This window comes from Pantherophis guttatus, chromosome 2 (genome assembly GCF_059756535.1).
Source record: "Pantherophis guttatus breed Tessera chromosome 2, ASM5975653v1, whole genome shotgun sequence".
In the NCBI taxonomy this organism is placed as follows: Eukaryota; Metazoa; Chordata; class Lepidosauria; order Squamata; family Colubridae; genus Pantherophis; species Pantherophis guttatus.
In genome coordinates, this window is record NC_142064.1 from 129,693,322 (window position 1) to 129,708,759 (window position 15,438).

At 40.7% G+C, this 15,438-nt stretch overlaps 1 protein-coding gene across 7 annotated transcripts in view; it reads right to left on the reverse strand.

Moving 5' to 3' along the window:
• COL2A1 (collagen type II alpha 1 chain) overlaps positions 1–11,897 on the reverse strand; it is a 90,610-nt gene extending 78,713 nt beyond the window's left edge. The window contains exons 1-7 of one of the 7 annotated variants that reach the window (XM_034419183.3): positions 10,913–11,897; positions 6,249–6,455; positions 3,793–3,809; positions 3,090–3,122; positions 2,943–2,975; positions 2,800–2,853; positions 1,292–1,384 (exon numbers count right to left, since the gene is read on the reverse strand). In XM_034419183.3, the coding sequence (XP_034275074.2) occupies positions 1,292–1,384; positions 2,800–2,853; positions 2,943–2,975; positions 3,090–3,122; positions 3,793–3,809; positions 6,249–6,455; positions 10,913–11,003 (528 nt within the window). In that variant the 5' untranslated portion in view covers positions 11,004–11,897. Of the gene's footprint in view, positions 1–1,291; positions 1,385–2,799; positions 2,854–2,942; positions 2,976–3,089; positions 3,123–3,792; positions 3,810–6,245; positions 6,456–7,121; positions 7,495–10,912 lie in introns of those variants that run through there. The other 6 variants (XM_087886700.1, XM_087886699.1, XM_034419182.3 and 3 more) reach the window with 6 other exon arrangements.
• Positions 11,898–15,438: the final 3,541 nt, after the last annotated feature.

The window sequence follows — 15,438 nt, forward strand, 5'->3', positions numbered from 1 at the left end:
AACAGGACATGCAGGATGGGGTTTCAGGAGGCCAAATATGGCTGTATTCGGTGTATAAGAAGCACCAATATTTCCACCCTCTTTTGTGGGGGGGAGTGTGTCTTATACTCCGAAAAGTATGGTATATCCAAAGTTGAAATAGTTACTGCAGATACAAAATAAGAACTTGGTACATATTCTCCAGAAATACTATTTAACATTTCTATTACTGGTCATGTTTTTGCATTGCAAATAAAAATCCATGACTCACAGTGAAGGAAATTAAAGTATGTGAGTGATTCTAATAAATGATTTTATAGAAACCCCCATGGTGGAAATGTTTTTGTCCCTAGCCATTACTCACCTGATCATTCTAAAACCTCCCCCCAAATTAAAAACAATTAGATCTTTCTCTGCTTTCTTATTCAAGGTTTAGACATTACTCTTTTAAATATTTCCCTATAAAGGAGCTAGAGGATAATTAGTAGATTAAGTAGAGATGTTTTGTAATTTCTCTGTTAATGTAAGCAAAGTCAGCAGATCCCACAGTTGCGAGAGGCCATTTGTATTATCAGTTGGACCTTAGTAACACAACGAAAAACAGAGGCAATTATGCCTACTGAAATCAATCAGTTAGGGCATATCTAATTCACTGCTGGGCTATTGGTCCAAACTATACTGACAAAGGCATTTGGTCTCTAAAGTTTTCTTCTTGAAGGGAATTCCTCCCATTTTAGTCAGCCTGCTGAGGAAGCCCATCGAACACTCTAGTGTTACAAAGGATTCTGGGTCATGGGGCACACTCTGGATTTACAAAGAACAATGGCCCTCCCTATTGTGCCCCTCTGTTGACCCGGCAAAAATTAAGAGTGCGTTCTTCCATAAAAACCAATGCTTCTCTGTGGCGGCCCACAGAAAAATAAACTTAGTAATGATGAACTAGCTATGCTGCGAGGAATTTTGTTTGTATTATTATAGATTATGATGATGCTTTTTCCCGCCCTTCAAGCAATGCAGGGAGCTTTTCAACACAAGGGAACGTTATTCTTTCATGCAGAGAGACTCACAGAGCAAAGCAACGGGAGTGGGTCAAAGGCCTTGTTAGTTGATTAAAAAATAATCACGAGTGTTACTTGCTGTTTTGGGTATTTGAAATGTAGGGAACACATTACACATGTTATTCTGAATTAAGACTTCTCCATTAGGAATTCTCGAGAGGTGACCCAGTGAAAGAACTATTTACATGACTTGTGTAACATTCATATGCAGAAGCTGTGAAACTAAAACTTTCCTTAAAGTTAAGAATACTCACTCCAGTAAGGCCTGGGGGGCCTGGAGGTCCAGCGGGCCCTGGATTGCCAGGCGTACCAGGTTCACCATCTCTGCCACGTGGACCTGGAGGACCCTATGGATGGATGGATGGATGGATGGATGGATGGATGGATGGAAGGAAGGAAGGAAGGAAAGAAGGATCTTCCATGAATATCAAACTGTCCACTCTTATGTCCAGTTAACATTTCACTTATACTTAATTTCAAAAACCACTACTTCTAATGCAGTTTATCTCATTATTATTATACAGTATTTTATAACTCAAAACTACGCAAAAGGGCGTTCCATTGCATTAAAAGTTGTTTATTGTTTATAACTAAATTAAATTTTAGTGTGTCAATCCTATGCCTATATTATTAGTAATTTTGCTCAGTACACTAATTTTAATTGGCATGGGATAGGATACCATGCCATTAGATTGTACCTCTTTATTCTTAATAATATTGGGAAACATTTTGATCTTAGATTTAAAATGCCTTTCATACTCTTTACAAAAAAACTGTATACAGATAGCAACTGGCTCAAATTCAGCCAGTTAAGTTTCATAGAGGAATAAAATTATGAGCACAAATTTTTCCATTTCATTACTCTACAATTGAATTCTAACCTACACTATTCAATACTTTTTATTGAAACTGTATATTATTATGTAGCAAAGGCTACAAAAGAAAAATACTTCCAGAAACTTGGTCCTTACCTTACCAGTCAAAACATTTGATGGCTATATTGTCATGTCTCTCTCACATAAATATACCAATAGATTTTGTGAGGAGAAAGAAAGCATTGGGAATGGAAGGATATAAACGGAAAATGGCATTGTCCAGATACTGTACTATCCATACAAGTCTACTAATTTGAATGTCTTGTTCTATTGCAGAATAGTCATAGGTAATTATCTCCAGTGATAAGTTTTGGAGAGCAAGGAACATCCCAATACCAGGCTCCCTGCAAACCCTAAGGTAGCTTATCCTGTGCCCCCAAAACTAGTCTGTTTGCACTAAAGAATGTTATTGCACTGTGAGCACTGAAGTAGAATTCAATTGTCAGTTCAACTTGGATGCTGAACGCAATGATGTATGTATGGGAAAGGCTCAGCTACACACAGCCAAATGCCTTGGGCTGGTTCAGTAAATTCAACAATTTCGCAGGTAAGGGAGGTGTCTAGAAGTTCATTCAGTCAGGTTATTAATCCCGCATCTTACACCCAATCATGTCTTAAGTGACCTTCTTCCACACTTCTTGGAATGATTATGATTTTAATACAAACTGTAAGATCTAATGTTGGTGGACCTGCCTTGAGGGTTTGATGAGTTACATCTGCAAAAAATTACTAATTTGACATAGACAATGGTATTCTACAACTACAGCACTAGACACCCTGAATTGGATGCAAACTCTACTTTGCTTAGAATTGACTCTGAGGTAAATATAAATAGACTTGCAGCCTGTTTAGTTCATTAAACACTGCACAGGTATAGTTGGTTTTACCTTTTCTCCTTTATCTCCACGTTCTCCCCTTGGTCCTTGTTCGCCTGAAGGTCCCTGCAGAAGGTAACGAGAGCATTCACAACCCATTTTTAAAAAACCTCTTTTTCAATACATGTAAACAAGATAGCAGAAGACGTCACTACCTGTGGTCCAGGAGGGCCTCTCGGTCCTACAACCTAGACCAAAAGAGAAAGAAGAAAACACATAGAAAATCAGTTCAGTCAAAGGTATATTTTGTACAGCTAGGTTTTAAGAAAAATTAGAAGGAATGCATTAAATTTGAAACTTACATCCTTGATATCACCAGGTTCACCCTTTTGACCCTGCCAGATACAAAATATGTAAAATTAGGGGGGGGCGGAACCAAACCAAACATCCCAAGCCAGTCAATTCCCACATCTTGAACTCTGCGTCTACATTCTTAACTTTCTAACGCTACAGCCATAGATAGCCTGTGGGAAGTGTAGATTTCAAAGTGTTAGAGAGTATCTAACCTCCAATTTTGCAACTACGGTATGCATAACTTTACCTAAAACATGAACAGACTTAGTAAAGTCAGTAAAATATTCATTTGGTTGGAACAAAGCAATTATTTCATCAATTTCAGTAGGAGGCTGTCAGATTGCCATTCACGTTCATAGCCAGATTCTGTCATAATTCATGATAACTATCTATTGCATCATTTGGTTCTGAAGAGCTGTCTTCTCCCTTAGGCTGAAGTCAAACCCCAAAGAACGTGTAGCCACAACAGCTTTTTATAGCATCTCATTCTGCAGAAATTAGCTTTTAGGGGACCCGGTGATAAGTAATACTTCTACACTTCTTTTTTAAGCAGATCGACAAAAGTTATATGAATGACATGTTTTAAATTAATAAAGCTGCCAACTGAACAGCAACCAATGATGCAAGTCCCTGTTGCGCCTCTAACATAGTTGGCAAACCTTGGCGTGCTAACAAGCAATGGTGGTTATTAATAGCGTTCAGTTGTCTCACCTTGGGACCAGGTTGCCCTGTTAAGAATGAAGGAGAGAGAGAAAAGAAGAAAACATCAGAAAATAGAACTGTTTTGAAAATAGAACTATATATGAAAATTTTCACAAATGTCCTCAGTCTGTTCATTCATGAAGCACGTGACAACACGGGAGACAAACATAGGGTAACCTGTACCTAGATCAAGGAAACAGACATGAGAGCTTTCTTATTTCGGTGCCTGCCCTGTTTCAAATCCCTGCTGTGTGGGAGATGCTGATGTCCCAGGAATACAATGGGCATAGGATTTTATTTTGATTTACACTGGGAATGTAAGGGCTGTTGCAAAGTAACAAAACAAGCGAGTGTAGAGAGAATAATAGTCTTCTGAATAATTCATTGCAAGCCATGCTAAAGCAGGCTAGCTAACTTTAATTCCACTTTGCCCACAGGAATTGCAGTTCAGTTTTATCAAAGCAATAGGATTTTCTTCCAAATAAATTTGCATAGGATGGAAGGAGAGAACTGGGAATCCCACTGATTGGAGGAAGTTGGATTCCCAAAATGTGACTTGTTTACAAGCAACTTCCCAATGAAATATTTTTTAAAAATCAGTGAAATTCACCGCCATTAAACATGGTTAAATCAATCAAACAAGCAAACAATAGCTTTGAGGGAGAAGTGTAGGCTTTTTTTTTTTGTTTTAAACAGATGCATGAGGCAAAATACAGAGGTTAAAAGCCACAATCAGCTTAATTGCAAAAAAACAACGCACAGAAAAAAAACAGGGTTAACTTTTGCAGATCTCAACCCTTTTACTCCTCCTGGCAGTCTCCCTGTTATTTTGCTTCTGATGCTTCCCTTTTAATTAAAGGAGCCTCAGACAGCCAGAAGAAGGGAAAGGGTTAAAAAAGGCCACTTCTAGTTACAATTCCTCATCTACTGTTAAGACTTTTTTAAAAAAAACCTGCTATTTTTGAAACTGAAAAATGGTGGGTGTTTTCCTGACATTGCTCTGGAAAACAGGGCCCCAAGGCAGCACAAGGTGAAGCAGGGAGCCTAATAAATCATCTCCTAAACTTGAGGTATGAAAGTTAAGTCATTCTTGTAAAGTTCACACAAGGGGAAAGGTTGACCTCTTGATGCTTGAGGACTCTCCCCCACCCCTCAATTAATGAACCAGGAATTCCTTAAGGGACTTTCAGGCTCCAAAGAGATAACACATATGGGAGGAGCCAGAGTTATCTGCTAGGCAGGTGTGTGTATGTGTGTTGAGTGCAAAAAGTTAAAAATGGCAGCTGTGATCATCCAATCAAAACTAGTATCTTGACTTTTTTTTTAGCTTACCCTCATAGATTTCTTGAGGTTGAACCATACATGTTTTTTGCTGTGATCATAAACACATCTTACCAAAAGGAGAACTGCTATCTACTTCTATCTCTTTGTTGATGTGCTCAGTAACTCCAAAATTACTCGAGCATTTTACATCCTTCCAAACAACACTAACCTTCAGTAGGAATGCTGATCAAAGAGGGAAAGCTGAAAGACACTTGGCTCTTATAATTTTGGCCATACTTGGCCCTTATCATTTTTTTACAGAAATTTGATTGGCATATTAAGTGAAAGCTTAATGCAATGGGTACTGTTTAGAAAATGTGCGCCAAATACACATTGGCATTAATAGGATGTACAGATTAGCTGCTCATATACTCCTTTTATTGAACAATATTACATTAATAAAATATTGTATTTTAATAAAGCACTATATAGATATGCATTTAGCATCAGCATCACTTTTTTTAATGGTAGCCACAAGATGTGATTTCTGCACATCATTAAATTTAGATATTGAGAATGAGATTCCCTGTCCTTCAAAAATCCCATGGAAGAGATTTTGCCATCTGATAATACCAGATAACAATACCTGATTAGTCTTTTCCATTTCTATAGGACTATTTTAAAAAACCCTCCTATTGTCTAGGTCACCCTATAAATTCTGACACAGAAATCACAGTTCAATATTGTGTAGTGGAAGACATATTTAGCATTATGAAGCTTCTTCCCACTTCCTCAATGTTTTAAAGCAACAGTAAATGCAAAAGAAAAAGTTGGTGCAATGGTTGTTAAAACCATTCTTCTTCTACTTGCTGAGGAAAACTTTTGAAATTTCTAGATATGTGACTAGCACTAAAATGCCTGCACTGTTAATAAATGTGTCGGCTGCCTTAGACAAGTTAATAGTTGATCAACAACGCTGCCCATTTTCTTCTGTCATACGTTCATGGTTCAATTAATTCACCTCTTCTACATCATAAACACAGTTTGAGGAATTGTGAGAAGTAGCCTTTTGCAGCCATTGCTTTTCATGGATGCGAAAACATCTGAGAGTCACATCCATGGCTCTTATTCATCTTTCTATTTTGGTGCTATCATCTCTCAAGTAATTTATTTATATGAAATAGAAATAAATAAATTACAACCACTGGCGGTGGGTTGATCAGTTGGACATATAGGGCAACATTCTCCGAAGGGTATCTCAGGCCTGGGACAGTCTCTCATTTCTTCGCAGAGAATATCGTCGCAGAGGACAGTGCCAGTGTCACAAACACAGATCTGGCACGGTTCGGGTTTCCATACATCTTTATCACTATATCTCTGCCCATCCTGTACACAGCTGCCTGCCTCCTCTGTGCCAGAAGGAAAGGGAAAGGAGAAAGCAGGTTAAGAGACAAATGCAGCAGAAACCAAGAGCGAAAGAAATAGCAGCATTTGTCCCAGTGATCTAACATTGGCCTCCATTATTCCCAACCGGCCCCCTTCAAGAACATCTCATCAACTTCCCACAGGTTACGAGGGCATTTTGCTCTTCACAAATAGAGGATAAAGGCCTTCGGTTAGCTGCTCCCAATCCCACCCTCCACCTCCACATAAATAGTATCCATAAATTTATCTCAGGGTTCCTCACGACAATGATGATAACACTCATGGCTTGGGAGTCTATGTAAAATCCAAAAATCACATTCCAGTGGAGGGATTATTAAAGAATCATAAGAGTGCGTAGACCTGAAAGGATCACGAGGATCATCTGTCCAATTGTCAGCAATGTGCAGGAAAAACAATTTAAACCATCCATGATAGGTAGCTCTCCAGCCTTTTAAAAAAATCCAGAGATGGAGAATCCAGAACCCTCAGGTAAACAGTTCCACTGATACAAACATTTTACTGTCAGAAAATATTTAAGACAAATCTAGGTAGCAGCATTTTGTTTATTTATAGGCTATTATTTGTGGTTCTAGTTTCTATAGCTGTGGAAAACAGTCTTGATCACTTTCCCTTAGCTTCCCTTTATGTACCTGAACATGGTTAGCGTGTCTCTCCTCAGTTTTCGTTTCTCCAGCCTGAACATCCCAAGGTCCTTCGGCATATCTTCTTAGGAAATGTTTTACAAATACTTGTATCATCATTTTTGTCTTCCTCTGAAAACCCCTTCTGGAATTGTATTACTCGAAATCCTAGCTAGGACACCAGTTGTGATCTTAGCGATGCTGTATAAATATAGTATCTTTTAGGGTTCCTTCCTACCAGGTGTGTGGGCTCAAGACACTTAGCACATCACATTTTTCATTTATCCTCACCATCAGTTATGTGAGGTGTGCTAGGATGCTATAGGCACCCATGAGGCAAGACAATGCTTACTTGTGAAGTAATGGCTTGGGTTATAGCTACCTGCAAGGTAAGAGCCAAGATAATAATTACTTGCAAAGTAATAACTAGGGTACCAGTAGTAGGTATTTGCGAGATAAAGGCTAGGGCATTAGTTACCTCGGCTGCAGGATAATGCCTACTTGTACGCAACAGTATGTATTACCCAGTGATAGTTATAGGGTAATTAGAGTAATAGATTCCTATAAGATATTGCTAGAGTTACTTCCAGGGTACTCTAGGGTAACCGCTAGAGTTATTTCCAGGGTAACCACTAAAGCAGTGATTGCTTGCCCAAGATTGTTCCTGCATTGTCTTTATTACTTCCTGCCACATCAAACTTATTTTGCTTGCTATATATTATCTCTTGAATACAGTTGATACCAACTTCATAAAAAATACCCAGCAAGTTTAAGACCTAATCACGGGTGTATAAATTATGTTTATTCTAAGTCTTAGCCCAGTTATAGTAGTTGCTCCCCTCTCTCTCTACTGCTGATCTAGAGTTCCCTCAGTCCTCACTCAGCAGACCTTGTCGTTTAGCAAACTATCTCTTATAATCAAGCATAGTTTCATTTCATGGTAGTTTGATGAGTCACTTGGCTGAACTGATAGCATTTCTGCGGAAGAGGTTTAGGATTTATAACAGTTATATTGGACCACATAACTAATTCACCTTGCAACCCCTGACACTAATTCTTGGCTATAATGGGGAAGGGAGCATATTAGAGGCCACCCAATTTGCTCCAGTCCCTTTGAACCTGCATCTAAGAAAACAGTAGTGACCTGAGTTAATTCTTGATAGCTCTAAGGAAGAGTAAAACGTGTTTTTCTAATTAAAAATCCAGTTTTGGGGTGGGGGGCGTTTATTAGGCAACAGAAGACCAAACTAATGTCAGATCGGTGAAGGATATGGCAGATGGAGAGTGGTGGCAGAGTTCAAACCAGAAGGCAGAGGAAGACTTTGGTACTCTAATTTAAACATCAGATTAACTCTCATTCTCTCTCTCTCTGATACCGCCCCCCTTAGCTAAGTGAAACAGAAATTGTACTTCATAGGGAAGAGATCAGAAAAAAGTACATTAAAAATGCACCTCATTTGCACTTGCATCCCCTCCCCTCCTCCCCTTTTCTTTAACTTCTTAGCAAAGGCCTGACAGCAGCAACGATATGACAGGGGGGCTATTGTGCACAAGTCAGCAGAGCCAGTTGGAGCCCAAGGGACCCTCCACTCATGAATGGACCTTTTCTCAAATGCACACAGAGTGCAATTCACATTGCTCCAGTAGGGACTACTTTAAATAAACATGGGCAGCCTTTCAGCATCTGGAAGCTATTGCTGCTCAAGGCAAATAAACCTGCATAGAGCAAGGATTCAGTTTATACCCTAACCTGGGAGAACACTTTGGGGGGTGGGGGGAATCAGTGTATAAAAGAGAAAAAATGATACTCTCCAAATAAGCACCTGGATTAAAAACTTTCCCCTTCATGAGAATATGAAAATATGTTTTTTTTTAAAAAAAACAAAAACAAAAAAACAATTAAATGGTATTTGCCGATGAACACTTCGCTTCTCCTGCATGTTTCTCAATCTCCAAGCCATGGTGCTTTAATCATGGCAAAAGATGTGAGAAAAGATGCTAAACTTAGAAAGACTACACTTACCACACTGCAGACCAGCTGACTAATACGAGAAAGAACACCTGATTGTGATTGGGAATTACAAATCGTCTCCCAAGATTCAGAGTGTTTCCAAGCTACTTTCAGTGTGCAATTTCCCTTGCTTAGTTCACTGAAAGCTTGTGCCTCTTAAAAAAGTGTGTTAGTCAGAAAAAGTGCAACCCCTGACTCCTGGTGTTTGTTTGTTTGTTTGTTTTGGTCACCATAAACTAACACAGTTCTGCTACTCTTTTCCACTGGTAGTAGCCCTCCCGTATTTTCCTAGTTTGTTATGGTTGTTAGAAACAAAGAATAGACTAACTAACTCAATACCTTTTGATCAGCAGGGCTAGGAACCTATGTCAGTTCCCTTTCTTGAACCACCCTGAGGCAAACCAGTGCAAGGCTCTTTCTTTCTCTTACCAACTCAGAAGACCCAACTGCAGAGATTATAGCATATTAATAGTAAAAAGAATTAGACTCTTTCTTTGGAATTTTGCACTGGGAGAAAGCAAGGCCTGAGATCAGGAGCAAAAAAAAAAAAGGAAATTCCACCCCACTTCCATGATATAATCCCTGCAATTGATTTACAATCTGGAGCATTACAGAGGAAAGGATGGCATCCAAACAAAAGAAAACCTGCTCAAAATATAGGAAGGGAGGAATTGTTTCTATCTATTCAAGTTTCCCACTCTTGAATAAAATACTGCGAACAACAAAGGCTCTCTTAGTCAGCAGCAGAAAAGGGAGAATTTGGCTCTAATTTTGTAATGATTGGGAGGGAAAGTTGATAAAAGCTTTGGGGAGAAGAAGGGGGATGGGGATGGTTATACACAATTCCCTAATACACAGGAAGGATTCCCATGCCTCTAAGTGTGTGGGGGGAGGGGGGTGAAGAGTGAGAGTAGAATAAATGGACTGATGTGCCTCTGGAATGTTTTGTACCCCTCAGGTGGCCTCTTTTGAGTTGGGGAAATTTTTCCTTCTGCTCCTTCAGCTACCAAAAAAAAAAATCTGTTAGCTATCAAATTCCCCAGGAACTCCATCTGCACCTTACTCCACGTCCCTAACTGAACTAGGGGAGAGATACTAGATCTTATGGATAAAGATCTTTGTGATTCCTCCCCTCCTCAAATCTTCCTGGTATGTTCTCTTTTGTCTGGATCCCCCCCCTCAATGAGCCCCTATACAAATCATTCAGTTAACCCTTTCATTCCACCAACAAGAGGTTGGAGGGGTCATTTATCCTCTGTGAGTTGAGAATATGACTTTTTACCATACTGTTTTCTGGAGATCTTTAGACAAAGGCATATAACACTTTAAACACTGATAATAATAATAATAATAATAATAATAATAATAATAATAATAATACCTTATCCCCAGCTCACCCCACTGTTTGGAAGGCCCAGAGAAGAAATGGTACAGCAGTTGAATTAGATTGTGCCAAGTGCAGCTCTTGTTTTTGAGTAACCAAGCATTACAAAGAACAGATTGGGATTTCAGACTAATTATGAGGATGTGGAACAGCATCTCTCTGCAGCAGGAAAGAATTTGAGGAGCCGAAAGAAGAGAAACCAAGTGCAAGAAGGAGATGGAGGGAGATTAACTCAAAGGAGGAAGATGAATTGTACAAACCCACAAGTGATTTTTTTTTTTAAAAAAGAAGTTTGCTTGTTCTCCTGATTTTTTCCCACCCCCTCTCCTAATTTATTGTTCCCCATCAACTTTGCTTTCCCCCTGCTTTCTGGACAAGAAAAAGAGAAAGAAAGGTGTAACTTACGTATATCATTCTGACAATTGACAACTGCTAATAAAATTACTTGAGTAGCTGCCAGGAGCACTAGAGTCCTTGAATCCAGAAAGCTGAACATGTCTAAATGTTAGACATGCAGCAGGACCTTTGTGTGGATGAGAAAGAAGGAGGAGGAGGAGGTGATGATGATAGTAAGTGGTGGTAGTTTCCCCAGTGGCTACCGAGCCTTCATGCAGTTGATCCTCCGCGGTCTTAAAAAAAAAAAAAAAACAGCAAGAGAATCCAAAGTAGCAAAAGGCCCAGGAGAAACCCGGCTAATGCCGAGGGCTCTGGGCTGAAGCACCGCGGCTGATGCTCCCCTCTGCCTTCTAGCAGCCCGTGTATATGCCCAGGTCTCAGTCCTCCCCTGGCCCCCAGCTGAGCTGTAACCTGAGCTTTCAGCCTTGTCCCCAAGTTAGAGACCCCTCCTCCTGATCGATCTTCTCAAGTCCAACTCCTGCAGCCAAAACGGGTGGCAACCAGACGAGAGGGAGGGGTCTGTGGCCCTCTTCCCTCTCCAGCCCCAGCTCTATACATGCACACTCGTACCATCTCCCCCTCCCGCTTCGGGCGGCTGGGCAGACCTCCTACGAATCTCCATCATCAGCCCCGTCCATCTCTCGCTCTCCAAGGAGCAACTTCGGGAGAAAGAGCGCGCGGAGCCCTCGAGCTGGGAATCTGGCTGGGAGCGCAGCTGCTCAATTGGAGGTAGAAGGCAAAGACTCCCGGGGGTCGGCGTGACTTCCATTTCTCCAGTCTCCCACTTTCCTTGCATCCGATTTCTCTACAAATCGGGAATTAAGACCGACTACTTTCCTTTATCCGGATTCTTAAAGCAAGCTTGCCTATACAATACACGCGCAGCATCAGTCAGATCCGGGCGGAGAGCGCTTTGCCCTCCCCACCTGTTGCCTTCTTTTCCCAAGAACCCGTCCGCTCGCATCCCCTTTTCTTCCCCCTCTCAAGATGCTTCAGCATCACTGCTTCCCTGGCGCACTAGTTATACCCCGCCACTTTTAAGACGGATGTCCCATTTAAATCCTCAGCCCGCAAATCGTTTTCCACAGCTTGGCCCAAGAAATCTCCCATGTATTTTCCCGTTATTGTTTTTTTTTTCCACCCTCTCCCCCGCGGAACGAAAGGGGGACGGTTGCAACAGAGCATTAATGACCCAGCTCAACTCTGAATGAACGCTGGGGAAAATGGCTTGGGAAGGTGGCCTGAGTTTTTTTTTTTTTTTTTTTTAATTTGATTTATATGCCGCCCTTCTCCGGAGACTCAGGGCGGCTTACAATGCGCTAAGCAATAGCCTTCATCCTTTTGTATATTTATACAAAGTCAGCTTATTGCCCCCACAACTGGGTCCTCAATTTACCTACCTTAGAAAGGATGGAAGGCTGAGTCAACCTTGAGCCTTGCAGAGATTCGAACCTGCAGTAATTGCAGGCAGCTGGTCTTAATAACCAGCTTAATAACAGGGTGCCTTAGACCACTGTACTACCAAGGCTCTTTTTGACTATCTCACACCCCGATGGCTGAGATGATCTAGTGGGTGCAAACGACCAAATGGGCAGAATAAAACCCCCTCCCCCTCTCATTTCATTCAATTTCTCCCTTCCTGACCCCTTTTTCCCTTTCGGAGGGAGGTATGAGAAACGTCCTGGCTAATGAGAGCGATCCCCCTCCCCACTGTCCCCGCCGCACACGACGATACTCGCTGCCCCAGCCCCTGCTTGGTCCCTCTTCCCATTTACTGCATCGCCATTTCCAGGGACAGAAAAGACGATCAAACGTAAATGCCACCGTAAGTGCCCAAGATCTCTCTTGGGAGGAAAAGTTGGCTGCGAAGGTCGGGCGTTGAACCTTACTCCACAGTTAAGTGAGTCCCACTAAAGGTAGCAAGGCTTATATCTGAAGAACTAAGTTTAGGCGGCAGCTCAGAAGCCCTTTGATGGAGAGCCGCCTTCTCCAGCGTTAAATGCTTCTCCAACGTCCCGGGAGACGTGTCCCAGCCGAAGAAACCCATTCCCGGTTTCGCACATAAAATAAAACCCAAAGTAGCAAAAAAGAGCGCAGGCAGGCAGAGGGCGGAGCTACCGGCTCCGACGGGACAGAATGCGTCCACCTGCGCGCGCAGCTTAGCTGGCCTGGCTCTGGTTTTGCGGCGCACGTGGCTCGAAGCCTGCCGCCCAGAGAAGAGAGGTCAAGTGGCAGGGAGTTTGTGCGGCATTTTGTCAAGCGCGTTTTTCTAGGCAGATGATTGCGGCGGAGGGGTGGGGGGGAGTTCCCAACTGGAGGAAATTTCCGAAGAGGGAGGGAAATAGGGAACAGGACTAGACAAACCAACGGAGAACTTAGTGCAACTTTGCCAGCGAGGGCGAACCAACTAGGTGCCAGCAAGATTTTGTGTCTTTGGGGTTCTTCGAAATAATTATAGGTTATTCCAACTTATAGGTTATGAATAGTCATTCCGAAGTTGTAGGCCAGATCCGGTAGGCTTAATGCTAAGTCCAAAATGCAAGCTTTCTGCCTCAACTCTGAAAACGATGAAATAACCTACCTACCTTGCAATGTAGTTTTTTGCTCAGCGGTGTTATGCTTAGTTTTTTACCAGTTAAAATAGTTCATTTCCTCCCCCCCCCAAAAAAAAATGATACAATAAGCCTGGAAGGATAGTTTTATTCCATATTTTGTGCCTATGGAGGGGTTCAGGGGTAAAAAAGCCTGCAAAGAAGGTAATTTTTAAATCCAGGCACCTCCAAATGTCAACTGGCCCAAAATGCAGCAGTGTGCATAGTAATGGATTTGCCCACATAGCACCTTTGTTATGGAGCTGCACTGGCTTCCAGTTTCATTCTTGGTGCAATACAAGGTGCTAGTCATCACCTTTAAAGCCCTAAATGGCACAGGACCACCTTTCCCCAAGGGCATCTACCTACCCTACCAGATCAGATAGGGTGGGCAAGCTCCTAGACCCTTCCTTTAGACATTGCTATCTAAGTTGGGCAGACCTACACCCTTCTGTAAACTTTAAAACCTAACTTTCCCCCCAAGCACTGGGATAAGATTGGATAGTTCCACATTAGAAATTTGACTTGACACTAGGTCTTTGTTGTTTTTAATATTTTAATCTGTTTAGTTTTATAGTTTTATATGATTTTCTCTTTGTTTTAATATTTGATTGGGAGCTGCCCAGAGTTGCTTAGAAGATGGACAGTTATATAAATGTTTTATGAATAAATGTTTTAAGTTATACCTGTTGATCCAGTCAAACATAAGCAATTACAAAATTGGCACCCATCAATTCAGGGTTTGTGCATGTGTGTGTGTGGACAGATGAATGAATAGGAAAAGGAGAAAGAGAAAACAAATCAGGATACATTTATCTCCTCAGTTAAATCTCCTGTAGTAGAGATCAACATAAAAGGAAACATCTTTGGTTCTAGAGAATAATTGAAAGGATGCCATTTATAAGTTTTTTCGTGCAGAATAATTGATTAAAGTTATAGGAAAGCATATTACAACGTTCTTAGAAAAAGATTCTTAAGCCTATGAATATCTTAATAATGGAATAAATTGAGAGAGCACGCGACTGTCCTAAAGTTACTCCGCTGGACAAAGTGATCCTAGAGACAACAAAATGAAAGAGACTGAGAAATAAGTTGCAAATGCAAACCTATCGGAGCAGACAAAACTTTTAAAGAAGTTATGTCAAATTCTTCATTTACACAAAGTAGTTTAAGTGCATACCAAATTTGATTAATAAACACTTTTTAAAAGAATATAATGGTGTTATGTAGCAATTGTCTTATATTTATCATTTTCTTGGAATGTTGTATATATGGTGTCATTTTCCATGCAATGGGCAGCCATATAAATTTGATTAATAATATTATTTTTCATAATAATTATTCGAGTTTACAAATACAAAGATGAAAGAAACACAAACTAAGAAAAGTATAAAAAAAATTAAAAGAAAAAGAGAAGTACAAAGAAATATAAAAAAATTAAAAGAAATAAACATATATAAAAGATGACTCCAGACAAGTATAAACTTCAGTAACTTAACACCTTCTCTAATATTTCCATACCAAAAACTTTCAATCATCTCTTATGATTGTTGCCACAAGACAAAAAAGACTATTGTAATTTTGATGCTCGTTAAAGCATCAGGGATTTCTTTGAAGAAGGCTCCTAACTTTTCATTGCTCATGAAAAGCCACAGTGTGTCCTTGCAGCAAAGATGGCCACAGCGTGGTATGAACCTTCCCCAAAAATAACTCACACTCTCGGTTGTAAAAAGAGCCAGTGAGCTTTGCCCTTGTTTGGCCGTGAATGCTAAAAATGTGCCCCATCAATTAACCAATGGCAGAGATCCCTCATCTTTTACCTCAGAACTGGATGGATTCTGCTCACCCCACTGAATTTAAACAGGGAAGCTATTCCACTGAGGCTTGGAAATAACTCGGTGCTCGCTGAATGCAACAGTAGATTTTGATAATATGTGTGTGTGT